The 21,498-nt window shown below is 34.0% G+C and overlaps 1 protein-coding gene and 1 non-coding gene across 2 annotated transcripts; one reads left to right on the plus strand and one right to left on the minus strand.

Moving 5' to 3' along the window:
• Positions 1–3,629: 3,629 nt before the first annotated feature.
• On the minus strand, positions 3,630–3,736 carry LOC121224868 (small nucleolar RNA R71). The gene has a single exon (XR_005922611.1). It is a non-coding gene; the product is annotated as a small nucleolar RNA R71 (small nucleolar RNA).
• A 3,671-nt stretch (positions 3,737–7,407) lies between these two features.
• On the plus strand, positions 7,408–12,032 carry LOC107946003 (receptor-like serine/threonine-protein kinase ALE2). The gene is made up of 8 exons (XM_016880187.2): positions 7,408–7,965; positions 8,572–8,997; positions 9,200–9,571; positions 9,715–9,933; positions 10,322–10,693; positions 10,807–11,050; positions 11,128–11,275; positions 11,360–12,032. The coding sequence occupies exons 1-8, from the start codon at positions 7,935–7,937 to the stop codon at positions 11,735–11,737; spliced, it is 2,190 nt and encodes a 729-aa protein (XP_016735676.1). The 5' UTR covers positions 7,408–7,934; the 3' UTR covers positions 11,738–12,032.
• Positions 12,033–21,498: the final 9,466 nt, after the last annotated feature.

Here is a 21,498-nt window from a genome sequence, read left to right on the forward strand (position 1 = left end):
GTACTAAACTGTAATCCATCAATTCATATACATGTATGCTCATACGAGCTATGAATCGGTATGCTCTCATGAGCTGTGAATCGGTAAGCTCATACGAGCTGAAAATCGGTATGCTCTCATGAGCTGTGAATCGGTAAGCTCATATGAGCTGAGAATCGGTAAGCTGTCACGAGCTGCAAATCGGTAAGCTCATACAAGCTGTGGTGTGTCCACAACACATGCAGGACCCCAACCAAATCGGTAACCCTAATGACATGTCATTTGTATCCTATGAATTCCTAAGGTTCAAACGGGACTTGGTAATCGTCGAATGTGCGATCGATATTTATACATGGCAATTATACAAATCACATTCATATGATTCAATTAAAACATATAAATACTCAATTTAATTACATGAACTTACCTCGACGAGTATACGTAAACACAGAGGCGATTTATCTAATATTTTCTATTTACCTCGATTTAACTCTATACGAGGTCTAACAGGATCTATACGAATAAATTTAACTCATTTCAATATAATTCTCATTCAATTTAATCCAACATGAAGTTTTGGAAAAATTACCATTTTCCCTATACTGTTAATTCCTTTGTAATTTAGTCCCTAAGCTCAAAAAATAAAATTCATACAATTTAATCATTGCTCAAGCCTAGCCGATTTTTATACATATTAATAGAAACCCATATATTTCACAAAATTCACAAATTTTACCATAAATGTATCACTTTTTCCAATTTAACCCCTAATTGATAATTTTACCAAAAATCTCTTTACAAAAATTATTTATCTAACAACAACCATTCATTTTCTATCATCAAACTTCAAAATTCAAGCATATTCGTCAATGGAAAAACCCTAATACTTTAACAGTTTTGCAAATTAATCCCCGAGCTAGCTAGATTAAGCTACTACAATCTCGAAAACATAGAAATCATCAAAAACGGGACAAAAATTCATACGTAATTGAGCAAAATAAGCTTGCTGAAATTTTCAAGCTTCCATGGCTAGGTTTTCTTCTTCTTCTTTTTTTTGGTTGAAGATGATGATAATAGTCTATTTTATTTTATTTATCATAATTTTAATCACTAATTTCCAAAATTAACCTTAATAATTCATTCCATTTCCAATGATGACTATTCATGCTTATCCACTAACAACTTTAATGGCTAATTATTATATAAGCACTTCCAATTTAAAATTCTATAGCTATTTAATACCTTTAGCTATTAGAACTCAACTTTTGCACTTTACGCAATTTAGTCCATTTTATCAAATTAGGTATGTAAACAGTAAAATTTCTTAACGAAATTTTTATACGAAATTTTTATCATACTATAGACCATAAATTAATAATAAAATAAATGTTTTCGACTTTGGATTTGTGGTCCCGAAACCACTATTCTAATTTCACTGAAAACGAGTTGTTACAATAGGATTGGATTTTTATTTTATTTCTACAATCTAATGATAAGATAGGATTATTAGTATATGAATTTAAGCTGCAACATTTTATGAAATTGATTAAAGTAATGTATACAAAGTGTATTCTAAATTTTGTATATAAAATAAGTTAAAAAGCTTTTTTATATGTTAAAAATAAGTAAAATTAATTATTATTTTTGTAACAATTAAAATATAAAACTGATATTTTTATAAGATGGATGAAAGGTGCTAAAAGTGATATGTTTTTAGCCCCATTCTTGATGTGTTTTTGGGTGATTATTCGATGTTAATGGTGAATTTTATGCTCATAATCCTTTAAATCCATATTTCTATACTTAAGAGAGTATTTGGGAGTAAAAGGAGCGAAAATCAGAAAATCGGAGGAAGTTACAAGAGCAACATGGGCTGGACCATTCCACACGATCGTGTGAGCTACACGGGCTGCACATGGCCATATGGCAGGCTATTTCGATTTCATGAATTACACTCCGAATAGTGAAAAAATACAATTTTTAGGGTTTTTCGGGTATTCTGAGACCTATATATGAAATAAACAAGAAGATAGGAGAGAGCTGTCATAAAATACTCAAGGAAACAACTCGAAAAACACCTTTGAAGCCGATTCTAAAGCAGATTTCCATCAAGATTGAATATTCTCATTTGGTTTTTTTGGAGATTATCATGAATTTCTTTGTTTCTTGTGGTTATATTATGTTTTGCGTGTGTGTGTTTTTGAAAGTATGAACTAATTTTCTAAATACCTAGGGAGATGAATCCTATGATGAATTATGTCGTTTGATTTTCTATTTTATGGAATAAAGACTAAGATATTGTTCTCAATTATGTGTGCTTAATTCTTGATTTGATATTTCTAGACTATTGATCCATGTTTGATGTGTTTAAATCAGATGAGGAATAGACCCTATTTAAGAGTTGATCTAGCATAATTGAGTGGAGTTGCATGCAATTCTAAAAATAGGACAACATAAATCTACTGGACTAAAGTCAAATCTAATAGGGGAATCCATAAATCGAGCGAATGCGATAATAAGAGTTTTAATTAGAAAGAAATTTCAATTAATCAACCTAGAGTCAGTTGCTCTTATTCTTAAAAAGAGATATTACCATAATTTAGGGATTTCTATGGATTAAGATACTAAGTGAAGAAATTGCGTAATTTAGATTGTTAGTGACAGATGAAGTCTAGGTGAATTCTTCCCTGGATATTGTTTCGCTTATTGTTTGTTTACTCGATTATTTTCTTGATTTGGTCTTTGTCGTGTTCCTAGTTAATTAGTTTAGTTAATTTTAGTTTTAATCAATCACTCAAATTTATTGGTTGAATAATAGAAAGATGATAATTACTAGTACTTTTAGTCTTCGTGGGAATGATATATTTGCTCACGATAACTATACTATTAATTGATAGGTGCACTTGCCTTAGTCGAACTTTTAGTTGGTTTCATAGATATCAAGTTTTTGGCGCCATTGTCGAGGACTAAAATATTAGGAAATTTTTATTTTAATTAATTTAGCCATTTTTTATTTTTATTTTAATATTTTTTGTTTTTAATTTAATTTTTACATTCTAATTTTTCGTTTGTTTAATTCTAACAGGTTCATTTGGATTATGACTAGAGGAAACTCGTTGGAACTGTTAATTTTTTATAGTGAGATTGAAAAGACTGCTCGCAAAAATCGTAGAGAGGTTAGAGAAGCAAAGCAATGTCAGTAGATTGTAATAGACGATCAAGAGAAAGGATATTACTATGGAGATGGATGATAATCAAAATAATCAACAACCTCCTGCACCTCCTACTCCTCATACTATGTTTGATTATGCTAAACCTACTCTGATTAGGGCTGCATCGAGTATCATCAGATCGACTATTGTTGCAAACAATTTTGAGCTGAAGTTGAACACAATTCAGATGGTACAACAATATGTCCAGTTTGATGGGTTACAAGATGAAGATCCAAATGTTCATTTGGCTAAATTTCTAGTGATTTGCGACATTTTCAAAATCAATGGTGTTACTGATGATGCCAACGCTTACGGTTATTCCCATTTTCTTTGAGAAGCAAGGCAAAACAGTGGTTGAATTTCCATGAGGTTCTATCACGACTTGGGATCAGATGACTGAAGTTTCTGTTAAAGTACTTCTCATTCGCTAAAATAGCTAAGTTGAAGAATGACATATCTTTTTTTTCTCAAATTGATTTGGAGAGATTATATGATGCATGGGAGAGATTTAAGGATCTTCTAAGAAGGTGTCCTCATCATGGGTTACCTTTGTGGTTACAAGTTCAAACCTTTTACAACGGTTTGAATCCCTCGACTAGGCAACTAATTACTGCAGCAGCTGGCAGAACATTGAATAATAAAACACCTGAGGCAGCTCAAGAGTTTATTGAAGAGATGACACTGAATAACTATCAGTGGCAAGCCATGAGAACAAAACCGATTAAAGTAGCCGATGTTTTTAATTTAGATGCAGTTGTTATTTTGGTAAGTCAGGTGGAAACACTGAGTAAGAAGACTGATGGTTTGAGTTGCAATAACACGATGAATCCGTTAATGCAACGTGATGCAACTGGAGTGGAGATAATCAATCCGGAATGTTTACCCTTCAGTTCTAAAATGGAGCATGAGCAAGTCAACTTTATAGGTAACAATTCTAGACCTTAAAATAACCCCTATAGCAATAACTATAATCAGGATGGAGGAATCATCCAAATTTCTCTTGAGGTGGTCAAGGTAATTAAAGGTCACAAACCCTTCCGAGTTTTTAGCAACCTTATTAGTAAGAAAAGAAACAGAACTTTAAGGAGATGTCAGCTAAATTTATTTTGGTGTTCGAAACTCAATTTCAAAATATTGAGACAGCTCTGAAAAATCAGCAAGCATCGATTCAAGGGCTTGAAAATCAAACTAGACAGCTTGCTAAATTAGTTTCGAAAAGACAACAAGGTAGCTTACCTAGTAACACTGAAACTAACCCAAATACGCAAATCTACACAATCACTGTTCGAAGCGTGGAAGGGTCAGTCGAGCCTGAAAAGAAGCTGACTATAAAAGTCGTTGAGAAAAACGATAAGGTTAAGGAAAGCAAGAAAGAACATAAGCCGGTGGTTAGAGAATACAAACTATGAATTTCATATCTGGCAGCATTGATGCAAGACCGCATAAAATAACAATATGATAAATTTCTTGAGCTTTTAAACAAATTGCATATTAACTTACCTTTTATTGAAACTATTTCGCAGATACACAAAAATTGCATAGTTTTTTTTTCAAATGTTATAAAAAACCAATTATTTTACTCGTTTTTTTAACAATAAATATTTTTATTCTGTGTAATAATAATCAAAATATACTCAACGCTATAGTATAATACCTTTACAAGGTCTCTTCGACACTTTTTTCTTTATTCTCTTTGTGGAACATTTTTAGAGTTTAAAAGAAAATTTTCCCTAAGGGTATTGAGGTTTTTGTCTACCCACGGGTCTGTTTAATATTGCTTCTAGGAAACATTTTTGGGACAAAAATATTCCTAAATAAGCTGTTTTTTGAGAGAGAAAAGTGTTTCTCTCAAGCCAAAAATTGACCCAAAAACACTTTTTTCAAAAGCTGAAAATTTTAACTTCTCTCCCAAACTAGGCCTACATCTTTTACCGTTGATGGTGATATAATTTAGGAGTTGGCAGGGCCTCGACCTCCTAAAATTTTTAAAATTTTCTTAAAAGTTACTTGAAGTTTTAAAATATTTTATTTTAATATTATAATTAGTGTTTAAAAAAAGGATAAAATTGTGTATGGCCCTTCAAATTTTTTTAAATTGGATTTTTTATAGACTTTATAATTTTTTAATGATAAATTTAGTAACATTTTTAGTTTAATTTGATAAACTAATACAAAGTAATACTTAAATATTAATTTGGTAAAAATAAGGCTTAGTAATTGCAATATGTAAGTAAATGGTAATTAAATATTAATTAGGTAAAAATAAAGTTAAATAATTATAATATATAATAAAAATTGAGTATTTAATTTATTTTATTTTTTAAAAAAATTAGTAATTAAGATTATCTCAAATTTAAAAATACTTTAAAATATGCTCAACCTTACTTTAGACATATATATATATGTCGGCCCCTTTATCAATAGTTTTGACTTCGCCCTATATGCATAAAAAAATTATTGTAAAAACAAGTCATGCTAAAGGGGTGAGCATTCATTCGAGTCTAATCAAGTAAAAAAATTTCAAGTTAGTCGAGTTGACGAATCCTATTTTAGTAATCGAACTCAATTTAAAAATTTTTTTAATCGAAACAAATCGAGTCAAAAAATTTCGAATCGAGTGAACGAATCATATTATTTATATCTAATGTTGCATGGGGAAAGGAATCAAAGTTAAAAATCAAAGCTTTTAGGTTAATTTTGAGTAAAGGAAAAAGAGAAAGTGGGGGGATTCGAGAAAGAAAGTAAGGCTGATGGGTAAATATTTATCAAAATGGCATAATTTTGCCTTTTAACTTAATAATTTTGACTTTTAACTTTAGAAGAAGTAAACATTTATTAAAATGACGTAGTTTTACCTTTTCTTATTCGGTTTTTCGGATAACTCAAATTGTATAATTCATATTCGAGTTAAATCGAAAAATTTAATTTTTTATTCAAGTTAATCCGAATAACTCGATTAACTCAAACTATTTAATTTAAAATTTGAATATTTAATCGAATTTTTCAAATCAAATCGGATTTTATTCACTCGTATCTTCTGGCTTGCATTCCATGGTCACTGACTGGAAATGGTTTGAGATTTTGTTTTGGATTCATTTCTTTGTCCTTTGCTGTTTTTTTTCTTTCTTTTTAATTTGTGTTTTCTTTATTTCTCCTCTTATTTGGCTTTAATTTTTTAAGTTAATATGAAAACCTTAATCTCTTTTGCTTTGACCTTAATATTTTAACATGCATATTTGGACTTTCTTTTCTGTTCTAATAAATAAGCCAAAACGCTGTTGATCATGTCTCATTCTTACGTTTTCCTTTGATTATTACAAAATGACAATGAACGGCAAGAGCAACTATCAGCATCAATCCAACGGTTGGGATTTTGACTGTTTTTATGCACGTTAGCATATAAAAGCTTAATATTTATTTTTCAATTTTATTTATTAAAAGAAATATCCATCAACCTCATAAAAATTGATCTGCAAGTGTTACGGGCCGCGCTAAGGAACCCACAATTGAGGTGCACATTTTAGATCTTTCATGTTCATTTGGATTCAACTCGACATGATTAACTCATTACTTGAAAAAAACTCAAGGATGTCTACTTAGATCTTAGTTAAAATGTTAACACTCCAATAACTTGTACTTTTATTAGGATAAGAATGTGTAGAGTTTAAATCTCTTAAGACTTTCATCTTGTAGATAGATATTAATCTCAATCTCAATCTATACCATAATATCTGGAGAGCTCAACTATAAATAAAATTCAATACAATATTTTTTTGTGCATTTTATGTTCTATTTGGATTCATTTATTTGCCTAACGCCGTGAGGTTTGCGAAATTAAAATTTTAATCCCATGACACAAAAAAAATCTTGACGTTCTTAGTACGAAAAAGTTATCATATAAATTTCTATTAAATGATTCAATTTAAAATTAATTATGATAAAATTATACTTTAACTCTAAAAATGATGAAATCATAAATAAAAATTTAATAAGTATAGAATTGGACGAAATTCCAAAATTAAACAGACACGAAAATAAATAAATAAATAAATAAATAAAAACCTTCCTACCAACTTGAATTCAAGTCCCTTTACCTACATAATAGAAGATCTTTTGACGTGGTGACGTGTTCTTTTTTTTTTTAACCGTTATGTCTCTTTTATCGTTAACGCGAACGTTAAGCCTTAAAATAAAAGTCACTATAGATTTAGATTACAGACATCGAAAAAAGGAGCAACAAAATAAAAAGAATAAAAAGTAACAAAAGAATTGGTGAACAAAAAAAAAAAACAAAAAAGAATGGGCGAAATATTATTTTTATAAAAAAAAAAAGAAACAACTTTCTCAGCTACTGATAACTGAGAGAAACAAAGCTAAAGCCAACGGTTTTTTTTTTCAGTTCCACAAACAATTAAACAATCAACTTCTTTTCTTCTCTGTTTCAATTTTTTTTGGCGTTTTGGAGGTTGAGTTTTTTTTTTTGAGTTAAAGTTCTTGGACTCGGTAACTCAGTAATGGCAATTACGAGTCCGAGTCATTGCGTACGAGTTTTGATTCTGGTGATGTTATTATCTCCACCGTCGATTACTCAGTGAGCTGTTGCAATTCTCAAATAAGTTTGTTACTCGTTGTATTCGTTTTGTTTTTTTATGCTCACTTGAAAACTTGTGATCTCGCCGTTGGTTTATTTGAAATCTCTCTCCAGATCTGAGTTTTCTCCGGTTTCGATCAACGGCATCGGTGATGTCGAGTTTTGTTCTTTCGAATCCCAGTGGTAATTTAATTGCTTTTAGCTTTTCTGTTACTGTGTAGAAATTTGAGCTATTCTTGATTTCCAAATTTGATTTTTTGTTAAAAAAATATTGAGGACTTAGTTAGCTAAAGATTTGTATGAAGCTTGGTTCAGATATGAATTTCGTTTTTCTTTTTACGTTTTATTGCACAATTTGAACCAGAGATATAAAAGGAAAGGTTTCATTGACTCATATAAAGCACTTATTTAGGTTTAGCTTGAAATATAATTTTTGTTAGTTCTTACTTTTTCTTTCCATCTTTTTTATTTTTTTTCTGGAAAAAAAACCCTGAAATTGATAAGAGACTGTAAATTGCTTACTATTTGCTTCTATGCTATAACTATAACTGTCTTTTGGGTAAATATGGAGAAAATCAGAACCTTATAAGAGCCTTAGAGAAAGAACAAGGTTGACTATTAGTAGATATTAGCTGCATAGGTTTATGAAAGAAAGCATTTGAGTGTATTCATGTTTGCAGTTCACAATTTGTTATTCCTTATGCGTTCTGGATATTGAGAAACATTTTATCATTGTTATATGTTTGGTTGTTTAAGTGATTGAGTTTTATTCTTAATATAACTTAACAGGAGCATTGGGAAACATCTGTTCGTTTTTTGTGAAAGCTGTAGTTGTTGTGAGTTGTGCAATTTCCGTTGCCAGTGCTGATTTTTCGAATAATCTGCGCCAAGCACCAGTACAATCTCCCACTAGAGCTCGTGAGGGTGCACCAGCTGTTTCTGGTCTTCCCTTACCTTCCAATCTGCCATTGATCCATAGATCACACCGAAGACATTTTTCACCTCATGGTGCACCAACACTTATAGCACCAGCCCAACCTCCTCTTTATGGTCCACTTATAACGGTCCGTCACCCTCCTACCATGTCGAAACCATCAATGAAGAGTGCCTCGATGCCTCCTGGTGCAAACTTGCCAAATATTGCCCCTACACAGATCAGTCCTGGGGAAATTCCTTCTGGTTTGGCTCAACCACCATTATCTCCTGAAGTGTCTAGTAAGATATTTTCAAAAACATTCTTTTAATAAACTATATTCTATTTTCTTCATTATATTTTCATTAAATATCATAAGTCAACTTCTTTTTATGCTACTTCTATGCAGATGGTAATGATAAAGAAAGAACTTGTTAATTTGCTAACTCATATTTATACTGTGTATGATGAGATGCTTACATGTGTATTTTCTCAATTTGCCAGATTGTTGCAAACGAAATTCAATTTTGAAACGAGGGAGTCATGGTTGCCATTGTGTGTATCCCATAAAGCTCGACCTTCTCCTTTTAAATGTCTCACAAAACGCGAATTGGCGTGCTTTTCTAACCGAATTATCTTCTCAGCTTCATTTGCTGCCTACTCAAATTGAGATTATCAATTTTTATTCGCTCAGTTTATCTAGATTAAATATCTCCATGGATATTACTCCACACACAGGGATCAGTTTCTCTGCTCTTGATGCATCTAAAATAAACTCTTCACTTGTGATGCATAGGGTTCGGTTTGACCCAAATATAGTTGGAGATTTCGAGGTCCTTAATTTTACATGGTTTGAAGCTCCAGCACCTTCCCCAGGTAAATTATGATGACCAAAATTCTGCTCTTGTCTAGTGACTTTGAAAAGCTTTTTTTTTTTATTGATTTGGAAGTAGTTTTTTAGGCTATGGTATGTTATCTTCTTTTATTTTTCCTGACAAAGCTCAGCATCTTGTTTACAGCACCTGCCGTACTTCCTGAACCAGTAGCTGCACCGGCACATAAATCCTCCAATGCTAAATCACCAAGCCCTTCAAACAAGGGGAAGCATTCGGATTTGATTCTTGTCTTTGGTATATCTGCTGGCATACTGGTTTTTGCTATAGTATCTGTGCTCATAATTTGTTCATGTACATTCCGTGAGGGAAAGGCTAAGCCTAAAGCATCTCCTACAGAACCTGGTATGTTAAGCGCAATGACATTTTTTGGCTGCCTCTGAGGTTTAATATTTTTTATCATTTTGACAAAATTTTCTAGAACTGGCAATTGATCACATGATCAGTTTTGTTGTGGATGACTTGTGGAAAAGAGAACTTGTTTTCCTCTATCTTCCTCTTGTAGGATGACTGAAAAGAAATTTTGTAACTGAATCTCACTATTTAGGCAAAAAAGGTTCAGAACCCTAAATATAAGCAGAACCAAAAAAATACTAAAGCTTAAGTTGTGTGATTCTGCACTTTTAGTTAAACCTTATAAACAGGAATACAGATTTTGCATTATGGTTTTAATCTAGTTTTGCAGAGTAGAAATGTTATATGAGTGCTCAGGTTCTTTTTTGTTCTCTTTCAGTAAAGCCAAGGACTGCTGATGTGGTTGCACAAGCAGGGTCTCTTCCCCACCCAAGCAGTACAAGGTTTTTACAGTATGAAGAACTTAAAGAAGCAACAAACAACTTTGCACCTGCGAGCATACTAGGGGAGGGTGGATTTGGCAGAGTTTTCAAGGGTGTTTTAAGTGATGGTACAGCTGTAGCTATTAAAAGGCTTACCAGTGGAGGGCCTCAAGGAGATAAAGAGTTTTTAGTTGAAGTTGAGATGCTTAGCAGGTTGCATCATCGTAATCTTGTGAAGCTTGTAGGTTACTATAGCAGTCGCGATGCTTCACAGAACCTGCTTTGTTATGAGCTTGTCCCAAATGGAAGCTTAGAAGCATGGCTCCATGGTAATTTGGCTCTCTAAATTTTAACCAATTGGTAGCTCATTCAATGATGTTTATCCTTTTATCTGGAGTTGCTTTTAATACGTGGCACTGAGTTTGATCCTGTTTTGCCTCAGGCCCCTTGGGAGTAAATTGTCCACTGGACTGGGACACCAGAATGAAGATTGCCCTTGATGCTGCAAGAGGACTAGCATACCTGCATGAGGACTCCCAGCCGTGTGTCATCCACAGAGATTTCAAAGCATCCAACATATTACTTGAGAACAACTTTCATGCTAAAGTTGCTGATTTTGGCCTTGCGAAACAAGCACCTGAAGGCAGAACAAATTACCTGTCCACTCGTGTAATGGGCACATTTGGGTTAGTTCCGTACACCACTCTTGTATCTTGCTCTCTTGTTTCAATTAACACTGAGGTAAAATGGGATTGATTTATAGGTATGTAGCTCCTGAGTATGCTATGACCGGACATCTACTGGTAAAAAGTGATGTTTACAGCTATGGAGTTGTACTGCTTGAGTTACTCACTGGAAGGACGCCTGTAGATATGTCACAACCATCAGGACAGGAGAACCTTGTCACTTGGGTAAGTAATTACCTGGATTAAAGCATTTGGGAATATGCAGAGAATATTCGTATATTAATTACAAGTTGGCTGTTCTGCTTTCAGGCAAGGCCAATCCTGAGAGACAAGGATCGGTTGGAGGAGCTTGCCGATCCAAGGCTTGGAGGGAAATACCCGAAGGAAGATTTCATACGAGTTTGCACAATTGCAGCTGCTTGTGTAGCTCCGGAAGCGAGCCAAAGGCCCACAATGGGTGAAGTAGTACAGTCTTTAAAAATGGTGCAGCGTGTTACGGAATATCAAGATTCCATGTTAACCAATTCAAACAACCGGCCCAACCAGAGGCAGTCTTCTACTACTTTTGAGTCAGACGAAACATCATCAATGTTCTCTTCTGGTCCTTTCTCTGGCTTAAGCGTTTTCGACAATGACAATATCTCAAGGACTGCTGTTCCCTCAGAAGATCTTCATGAAGGACGATGAATACTTTGAATGAAGAAAAAGTGGAACAGCAGCGGCCTTCACTCAGAAGCTCATGAAAACTCGATACCACAGTGAGAATTTTTCTCTGTAGGAAACGATGGTATTTCGAAAAAGAACCTTTAGGAAGTGTTGTAGATTCTGTAATTTGGTGGATAGAAGGGGAATGGGTGCTTCTTGTTGTCCCAATTGTTGTACCACTGTTAAATTTCCCCCCATGCAGTGGTGGATGAAATTTTGTACATATGCACATTATAGCCTTTTTCTATTGGATTTGCATTCAAGGGTTTATGTTAAACTTTTTTCATTTTATTTTCTCTTTCATTCCATAATCATTTTCTTTTATTTTCAAGGGTTTATGTTAAACTTTTTTAATTCCATAATGATTTTGAAATTTATGTTGTATTTGTATTTTTTTATATAATTTTTAAACAACTTATAACCTTCACTTTAAATTCTTAAAGGGGAGTATATTAGGTGGCGAAACCCAGTACAAATAATAAAAGTGTTTGGGAATTATTTTATATATAAATTTTATATTTTAAAAAATAATGAAAGGTAAAAAAGAGTAGGTTATCAATTAGAAATTATATGGTAACGGATAGTTTTACAAAAGAGGATTGATTTTTATAAAATAAAAAATTGTATTAATGTTGATACTACAAAAAGGAGGGTAGGGAGGATTAAGTCGTGGTGAGGCTAGTTCACTTAAAGATGTGGAGAGCTAAAAAAGAATAAGAGGACAGACTGATTGCTGGGAGAGATGGCAATTGCCTAGAGTACTTTAAAGGTTGTAGAGTCGATGTTTTTTTCATCGTTGGGAGAGTATTTATAAGAGAGGTTCTCTTGTCCTCTAGTGTGATGTGGCAAATTGTTATGAAGGAAGTTGTCATCATGCAATACGTGAAGGACGTGCCTTATGGGGCTCATTTTGTTATGTCTTCAGTTAGTATAAGGTTGTTATGCCCAAGTGGGCCTTCATTGCATTGAGGGTGTGTACACACTTGAGGAGTATCCACACCTAAAAAGCGGGTGCCTGTCCCATCTAAGAAAGGTGGAAGGGCTTGTTAAGAGGGCCTGTCAAGTGGGTGATTGTGAGTACAGAATATTGATAGTCCTCTAGTCTGGACGACTTGTAACACCCCTAACCCTTATCCGTCACCGAAACAGGGTTACAGAGCATTACCGAACTTTACAAATTAAATACGGACATTTCCCAACATTTGTTACACATATTAAGAATCAATTATATAACACTCATATTGTCCCTTAGATGGACCCTTGAGACCGAATATTCACCTTAGAAGTGAATCGAGACTAAACCGGGTACTCGGGGAATTTTTCCCAAAACCTCAAAAATTTTCTTAAAAGCAGGGGACACACGCCCGTGTGGCCGACCGTGTGAGCAGACACGTCCATACCTTAGGCTGTGTGGGCATTTGATATGAGGCACATGACCATGTCCCAACCTGTATCCTTACCCGTGTAACTCTCTGACTTGGGTCACACGGCCAACCACACACCCGTGTGCTAGGCCGTGTGTAAAAACCTGGGTATTTTGTTTGAAATTTTTAAGGTGCAAGGGACACACAGCCAGACTACACGCCCATGTGCATGGCCGTGTGCCGCACATGCCCGTGTCTCTACCCGTGTGGATGAAAATAGGTAATTTTAAGGTCACTTTTCTCACCCATTTTGACATTAACCTACACTTAACATTCACATACACCAATATATCCCAACCAAGCAATCAATACAAGCTAAAACATGTTCTCAACATGACATAACGTCACAAATATTTCAATTACTTTTACTTATCTATTTAACTTATTTCATTGATTTATCAAATTCTACTACTAGTTACATACATACAAATATTTAAGATTCACAACCACAATTCAAACTATTTCATTGCCAAACCAACCTTATACATGCCATATAAACCAAAATTTACATTTCAAAAACTATCGGATTAAACTGGATAGTGTAGCTTAATGTGTTGATCCGATCTCCCAACTACACGTTAATCTACAAGAACATTAAACAACACAAGTAAGCTTAATGAAGCTTAGTAAGTTTATTAGGTTAAACATTGATCTTACCGAACTTAATATAATATAATAAATTAAATTGTAAATAAGTCATACATTTTTCCCTATCAAATACAATATAAATCAATAAACACACTTCCTTTAGATCAATATCAACAATAATCTATAAATCTTTCAATTCAATCACATAAGTTTTTTACAATTTTTTACTGAATCAAAGAACGACTTACGGATATGAGTACATCGTTCTTTTTGTGCCATAGTCCAACTATAGTCTTACACATGCATTGCCATGGCCCTGCCATGGTCTTACATTTGTAGTGCCATAACCTAGTTATGGTCTTATCATTAGAATGTCATAGCCCAACTATAGTCTTACACATGTATATATATATTGTCATGGTCTAACCATGGTCTTACCTTTATGATGCCATAACCCAGTTATGGTCTTTTCATTAAAATGCCATAGCCTAGCTATGGTCTTACATTTAAATATTGCCATGGTCCAACCATGGTCATATCCGTCAATTCATTCTTTTCCACGGAACGATCGTACTCAATCCTGCGTTCTACGCATTTTAAACATTCAATTCAACTTTCATACTTTTACAGTAATCTTAATTTCAACAAAAAAATATGAATAAATATATTATATCATTCCTAAATTAACAATAATCATAAAAGTTTAACCTTTTGAACTTACCTGGATTGAATTCTAAAATTGGTAGTAGTTTAGGGACTATTCAACTAATTTCCCTTTTTTTACTGATCTACGGGCTCTTGATCTAAAATATAAAATTTTTCATTCATTAGCATATATTTCAATTTCAGTCCACTTCACAATTTATACCCTTTAAATTTCAAAATTACACAATTACCCTAACTTTTACAATTGTTACAATTTAGTCCCTTACCAATTAACTCATCAAATGAGCTAATTTTTCTCAATTAACACTTTATCTAAATATTATAAGCTATTACACAGCCTTTGATAAATAGAATTTAATTTCAAACCCTAACATTTAATCTTCTTCGCAATTAGGTCTTAAAATCAATTTCTATTAAAATTTCAAGATAAAATCATCATATAACAAAATTAAAGCTTCAAATCCATGTTAATTCATTATAAACATCCAGCACTCATCAATGGTAACTTTAAAATTACCCATAATATCAAAAACTAATGAAATGGATAATTGGACCTAATTGTAAAAGTCTCAAAACCACAAAAATTTTAAGGAAAAAGCAAGAATTGAACTTATATGAAGTAAAATAAATAAAACCAGCTTCAAACCTTCTCCTATGGCATTTTTGACTGATAAATTGAAGAAGAATAGCCTAGAAAAGTTTAGAATTCAATTTATAAGTTAATTTCACAAAATTTACAATTTTACCCTTTAATCACATGATTTTTGTTTTCTTTTCTGCTTATGCCGCCTCATGCCTTTATTTTAGGCATAATTGCTCCTTAATTCCTCCTTTGTTCATTAATTAAGTCATTTCATCACTATTTCTTTAATTAACAAATTTTGCACCTTTTTCAAATTTAGTCCTTTTTAGTTAATTAACTATCGAAACGTTAAAATTTTCTAACAAAACTTTAATACTACCTTAATGATGCTCTGTAAATATTTATAAAAATATTTGTAGCTTGTTTTATAAAATTGAGGTCTCGATACCTCATTTTCAAAACCAATTAATCTCACAAATATTTCTAAAGCATAATTCACTAATTCATAAGCCTTTCTAAATTCACAATCGACTCATAAAAACTATATAATAAAATTTACAAGCTCACTTGTCAGATTTAGTGGTCTCAAACCACTGTTTCAGACACCACTGAAAATTGGTTGTTACAGCTCTCCCTCCCTTTGGGAAATTTCATCCTCGAAATTTGTTACCTGGAAATAGATTTGGATATTGTGATCTCATCGATTCCTCTATTTCCCAAGTAGCCTCAACCGAACCATGATGTTGCCATAATACTTTTACTAGCGGTACTCATTTATTCCATAATTCTTTAACCTCTCGAGCCAAAATTCTCACCGATTCTTCCGAATACATCATATCTGGTTGCAGTTCAATTTCACTAAGAGGAATCACGTGTGAAGGATCAGATCCTACTATCTTAGTATCGATACATGAAACACGTTATGAATTTTCTCAAGTTCCAGAGGCAGAGCTAATCTATAATCTACTGGGCCGATTCTTTCAATTACTTCGTATGGTCCAATAAATCTTGGGCTCAGTTTCCCTTTTCTGCCAAACAACAATACTTTCTTCCACGGTGAGAATTTTAAGAACACTCGATCACCAACCGCAAATTCTATATCTCTTCTTTTCAAATCTGCATATGATTTCTGATGGTCAGAAGCAGCTTTCAAACTGTCTTGGATAATCTGAACTTTCTCTTTTCCTGGATCAAGTCAACTCCCACTGGTTTGGATTCACTCAATTCCGACCAATACAATAGTGTCTTACATTTCCTCCCATAAAGAGCTTCAAAAGGTGTCATTTTGATACTGGAATGATAACTGTTGTTATATGCAAATTCGGCCAACGGTAAATACTTTTCCCAGCTATCACCAAACTCGAATATACAACATCTTAACATATCTTCCAAAATCTGAATTACTCGTTCTGTTTGCCCGCCAGTCTGAGGATGAAATGCTATGCTAAAATTTAATTTTGTACCCAGGGCTTCTTGTAATTTACTCTAAAATCTCGATGTAAACCTCGGATCCCGATCTGAAATAATGGATGTGGGAACCCCATGTAACCTCACAATTTCTGATACATACAATTCTGCTAACTTCTCAAGTGAAAAATCTGTTCTGACCAGGATAAAATGTGCTGACTTAGTTAATCTATCAACAATCACCCAGGTTGAATCTTTCTTTCAAGGAGTCACAGGTAATCTAGATACAAAAATCTATCGTGACAAGCTCCCATTTCCACTCAAGAATCATGACAGCTTGTAACAAACCCGTTGGTACCTAATGTTCTGCTTTGACTTTTTGACAAATCAAACACTTTGCCACAAACTCACAAATCTCCCGTTTTATGCCCGGCCACCAATACATTCTTTTCAAATCACAATACATTTTCATGCTACCCAAATGAATGGAATACATGCTACTATGAGCTTCAGAAAGAATGTCATTTTTTAAATCTGAATTATTCAGAACATAAATTCTATTACGATAATGCAGCATACCATTATCATCAATGGTATACTCTGAACTCAACTTGTCTCGAACTATTTGTCGTTTCAACACCAATTTAGGATCATTATCTTGCAACTCTCGAATTCGTTGAAGGAACATAGGTTTCGTTCTACATTCTGGGTAAATGCATTAGAAATGGGCAAATTTTAGTAGACGGTGCCGCTACGGTTGGTGGCGAATCGTCTTTATTAATAAAAAATGAGCGTTCATCACTCTAAGTGCAAGCAATGACGACTTTCGACTAAGTACATCTGCAACCACATTAGCCTTCCCTGGGTGGTAGTCAATAACCAGGTCATAATCTTTTAGTATCTCTAGCCACCGTCTCTGTCTCAAATTCAACTCTTTCTGAGTCATCAAGTATTTCAAACTTTTGTGATCAGTAAACACATAACATTTCTCACCGTATAAATAGTGTCTCCAGATTTTCAAAGCAAACACAATTGCAGCCAACTCAAGATCATGTGTAGAATAATTCTTCTCATGCAATTTTAACTACCGAGAAGCATAGGCCACTACTTTTCCCGACTGCATCAATACACAACCCAATCCATTTAAAGACGCATCACTGTAAACAACATACGGTACACCTGATTCTGGCTGAGTCAAGACCGGAGCTCCTGTTAGCATTTTCTTCAACTGATTAAAACTCTGTTGACACTCATCAGACCAAACAAATTTTACTTTTTTTTGTAGTAATCGAGTCATCGGTGAAGCAATCATCAAAAAGTTCTTGACAAATCGGCGGTAATATCCTGCTAAACCCAGATAACTTCGCACTTCTGTTATATTCTTTGGAGTTTTCCAATTCACCATTGTAGATACTTTACTTGGGTCCACTCGAATTCCTTCGGCTGATACAGTATGACTCAGAAATCTGACCTCATGAAGCCAGAACTCACATTTATTAAACTTTGCATACAATTGTTTTTCTCTCAAAATCTGTAATACAATTCTCAAGTGTTGTACATGCTCGGATTTTGTCTTGGAATAGATCAGTATATCATCAATAAAGATAACCACAAATCTATCCAAATAAGGTTGAAAAATCTGATTCATTAGATCCATAAAAGTAGCAGGAGCATTGGTCAAACCAATTGGCATTACCAGAAACTCATAGTGACCATACCGAGTTCTGAAAGCAGTCTTTGACTCATCACACTCTTTAACCTTTAACTGATAATACCCGGATCTGAGATCTATCTTTGAAAATATCGCAACACCTTTTAGTTGGTCAAACAAATCATCAATACGAGGCAAAGGATATTTATTTTTAATTGTGACCTTGTTCAACTGTTTATAATCTATACATAGTCTCAAAGAACCATCTTTCATTTTCACAAATAAGACAGGTGCACCCCAAGGAGACATACTCGATCTGATTAGCCTTTTGTCCAATAACTCTTGCAACTGTGTCTTTAACTCCTTTAACTCAACTGGTGCCATACGGTATGTTGTTGTCGATATCGGAGTTGTTCCCGAAATTACATCAATTACAAATTAAACTTCACGATCAGGTGGTAAACCCGACAACTCCTCAGAAAACACATCAGCAAACTCATTAACAACCGGTAACTGTTCTAGCTTTGATTCAGAATCTCGGGTATCAAAAATATAGGCTAAAAAGGCCTCATTACCTTTCCGCATTAGTTTCTAAGCTTAAAAAGCTGAAATAATTCTAACAATTTCGTTCGGATTCTTAGACTCAACAGTAATCATTTCACCTGTCTAACATTTCAGATCAATCCATTTTTCTCTACAATTTATACAGCACCATGCTTTGTCAACCAATCCATTCCCAAAATAACTTCAAATTCCTGAAAGGGTAGCAACATTAAATCAGTAGGGAATTCACAGTCTTTTACTTTCAGTGGACAATTTCGACACACTAAATTAACTATCACACTTTGGCCTAATGGATTAGTGACTTGAATATAATAATCAGTAGACTCAACAGACATTTTCTTTTCTGGTACTAATTTAGTGCAAATATAAGAATGCGTGGATCCAGGGTCAATCAATGCATACACAATATCATCAAAAAGATAGAATGTACCAGCTATTACGTCCGGATATCATGAGTACGTGCTGGTGCCCTAGCCTCTGACTGGGCAACAGAACCTCTCTTACCTGAACGAGTAGTCCCAGTGGCACTGTTTTGGCCCGAACATTTACTTCTTTGGAAAATGGCCATCTGTTTCTTTTTCTGCTCTTCTTCCTTTCTTTGCAACTGAGCGTAATCTCGAATAAAATGACCAGTGGCCCATATTTATAACAAGCTTCTGTCTTGCCTTTACATTCACCGAAGTGATTTTTCCACTATTTACATTTGGGCTTAGGAACATTTTGCACACTACCCACACTAGCCGTAGGTCTAATAGTCATCCCGTAATCTTGTTGAGTCACATTATTCTTATTTGATCATTCCGACATTTGAGTGGCTTGACTAAAATCATTTCTAGACTTTTTAACCGGAATTGTTGGAAATGACTTGGAGGAACTTCTCTTGTAAGATTCTTTATTCCTTCTGTCTCTCTGCATTTTTCTGTTATATACCTCTTCCAATTTCTGAGCACGATCTGAAAAAATGATAAATTATCGTATTTCTATGCCCCCAATCATCATTCTGATTTCATCATTCAGTCCTTCCTCAAACCGAATACACATTTCTTCTTCGGTTGATACAATTTCTCGGGTATATCTGCTGAGGTATACAAATTCCCTCTCGTATTCAGCTACTGATCGATTTCCTTGTCGCAAGTTAAGAAATTTCCTCTTCTTTTTATCCAAATATCTTTTGCCAACATATTTCTTTTTAAATTCACTCTAGAAGAATTCCCAAGTAATTTTCTCTTTTAGCACCACGGCCACTATAGTCATCCACCATTTATAAGCTTCTTCTTTTAGTAGTGACACAGCACATCTTAGATAATCTTCGGAAGAACAAGCTAATTCCTCAAAAACTTTTATTGTGTTCTAAAGCCAGTACTCAGCTTTGACATGATCATCATCTGACCTACCTCGAAATTCTTCGGGCTTAAATTTTTTAAGTTTTCGATCGGAGTACGTTTACTAAATTTAATAATCGAAGGAGGAGGAGGTGCTACCGACGGCAATTCGGACGGTGCAGTAGGGGGAGTACGTTGTTGAGCCTGATTTCTTTCTTGCATAAATTCATTCAACCATTGATTCATAAACCCAAAGAACATATTTTTAAATTATTGTTCTTGAACCGGAGAAATTGGGACGTTACTACTTGTCCCGTGCTCAGATGTCTGTACTCTACTATTAACCTCATCATGTTCAGCATGTTCAGATCTATCTGACATCTTTACAAACTATAAGAAAAACAAAAGTTAGATCAGATCATACACATCACATTATCACAGATTTATATGATATGTATTTCTAGACACTTTACACATTACTATCATTCTGAGAATCGAATAAACTGAAACCCTGATACCAATAAATGTAACACCCTTAACCCTTATCCGTCATTGAAATAGGGTTACGAAGCATTACCAAACGTTACAAATTAAATACAGACATTTCCAAACCTTTATTACACATATTAAGAATCAATCATATAACACTCATATTGTCCCTTAGATGGACCCTCGATGCCCAATATTTACCTTAGAAGTGAATCAGGACTAAATCGGGTACTCGGGGAATTTTTCCCAAAATCTCAAAATTTTTCTTAGAAGTAGAGGACACACACTCGTGTGGCCGGCCGTGTAAGCAGACACGCCCGTGTCTTAGGCCGTGTGGGCATTTGATATGAGGCACACGGTCGTGTCCCAACCAATATCTTTACCTATGTAACTCTCTGATTTGGGTCACACGGCCAACCACGCTCCCGTGTGCTAGGCCGTGTATAAAAACCTGGGTATTCTGTTTGAAATTTTTAAGGTGCAGGAGACACACGACCAGACTACACGCCCATGTGTGTGGCCGTGTGTCACACACGGCTGAGACACACGCCCATTTCTCTGCCCATGTGGACAAAAATAGGTCATTTTAAGGCAACTTTTCTCACCCATTTTGACATTAACCTACACATAACATTCACTTACACCAATATATCTCAACCAAACAATCAATACAAGCTAAAACATGTTCTCAACATGACATAACGTCACAAATATTTCAATTACTTTTACTTACCTATTTAACTCATTTCATTGATTTATCAAATTCTACTACTAATTACATACATACAAATATTTAAGATTCACAACCACAATTCAAACTATTTCATTACCAAACCAACCTTATACATGCCATATAAACCAAAATTTACATTTCAAAAACTACCAAATTAAACTGGATAGTGTAGCTTGATGTGTTGATCTGATCTCCCGACTACACGTTAATCTACAAGAACATTAAACAACACGAGTAAGCTTAATGAAGCTTAGTAAGTTTATTAGGTTAAACATTAATCTTACCGAACTTAATATAATATAATAAATTAAATTGT

This window comes from Gossypium hirsutum, chromosome D12 (genome assembly GCF_007990345.1).
Source record: "Gossypium hirsutum isolate 1008001.06 chromosome D12, Gossypium_hirsutum_v2.1, whole genome shotgun sequence".
NCBI lineage: Eukaryota > Viridiplantae > Streptophyta > Magnoliopsida > Malvales > Malvaceae > Gossypium > Gossypium hirsutum.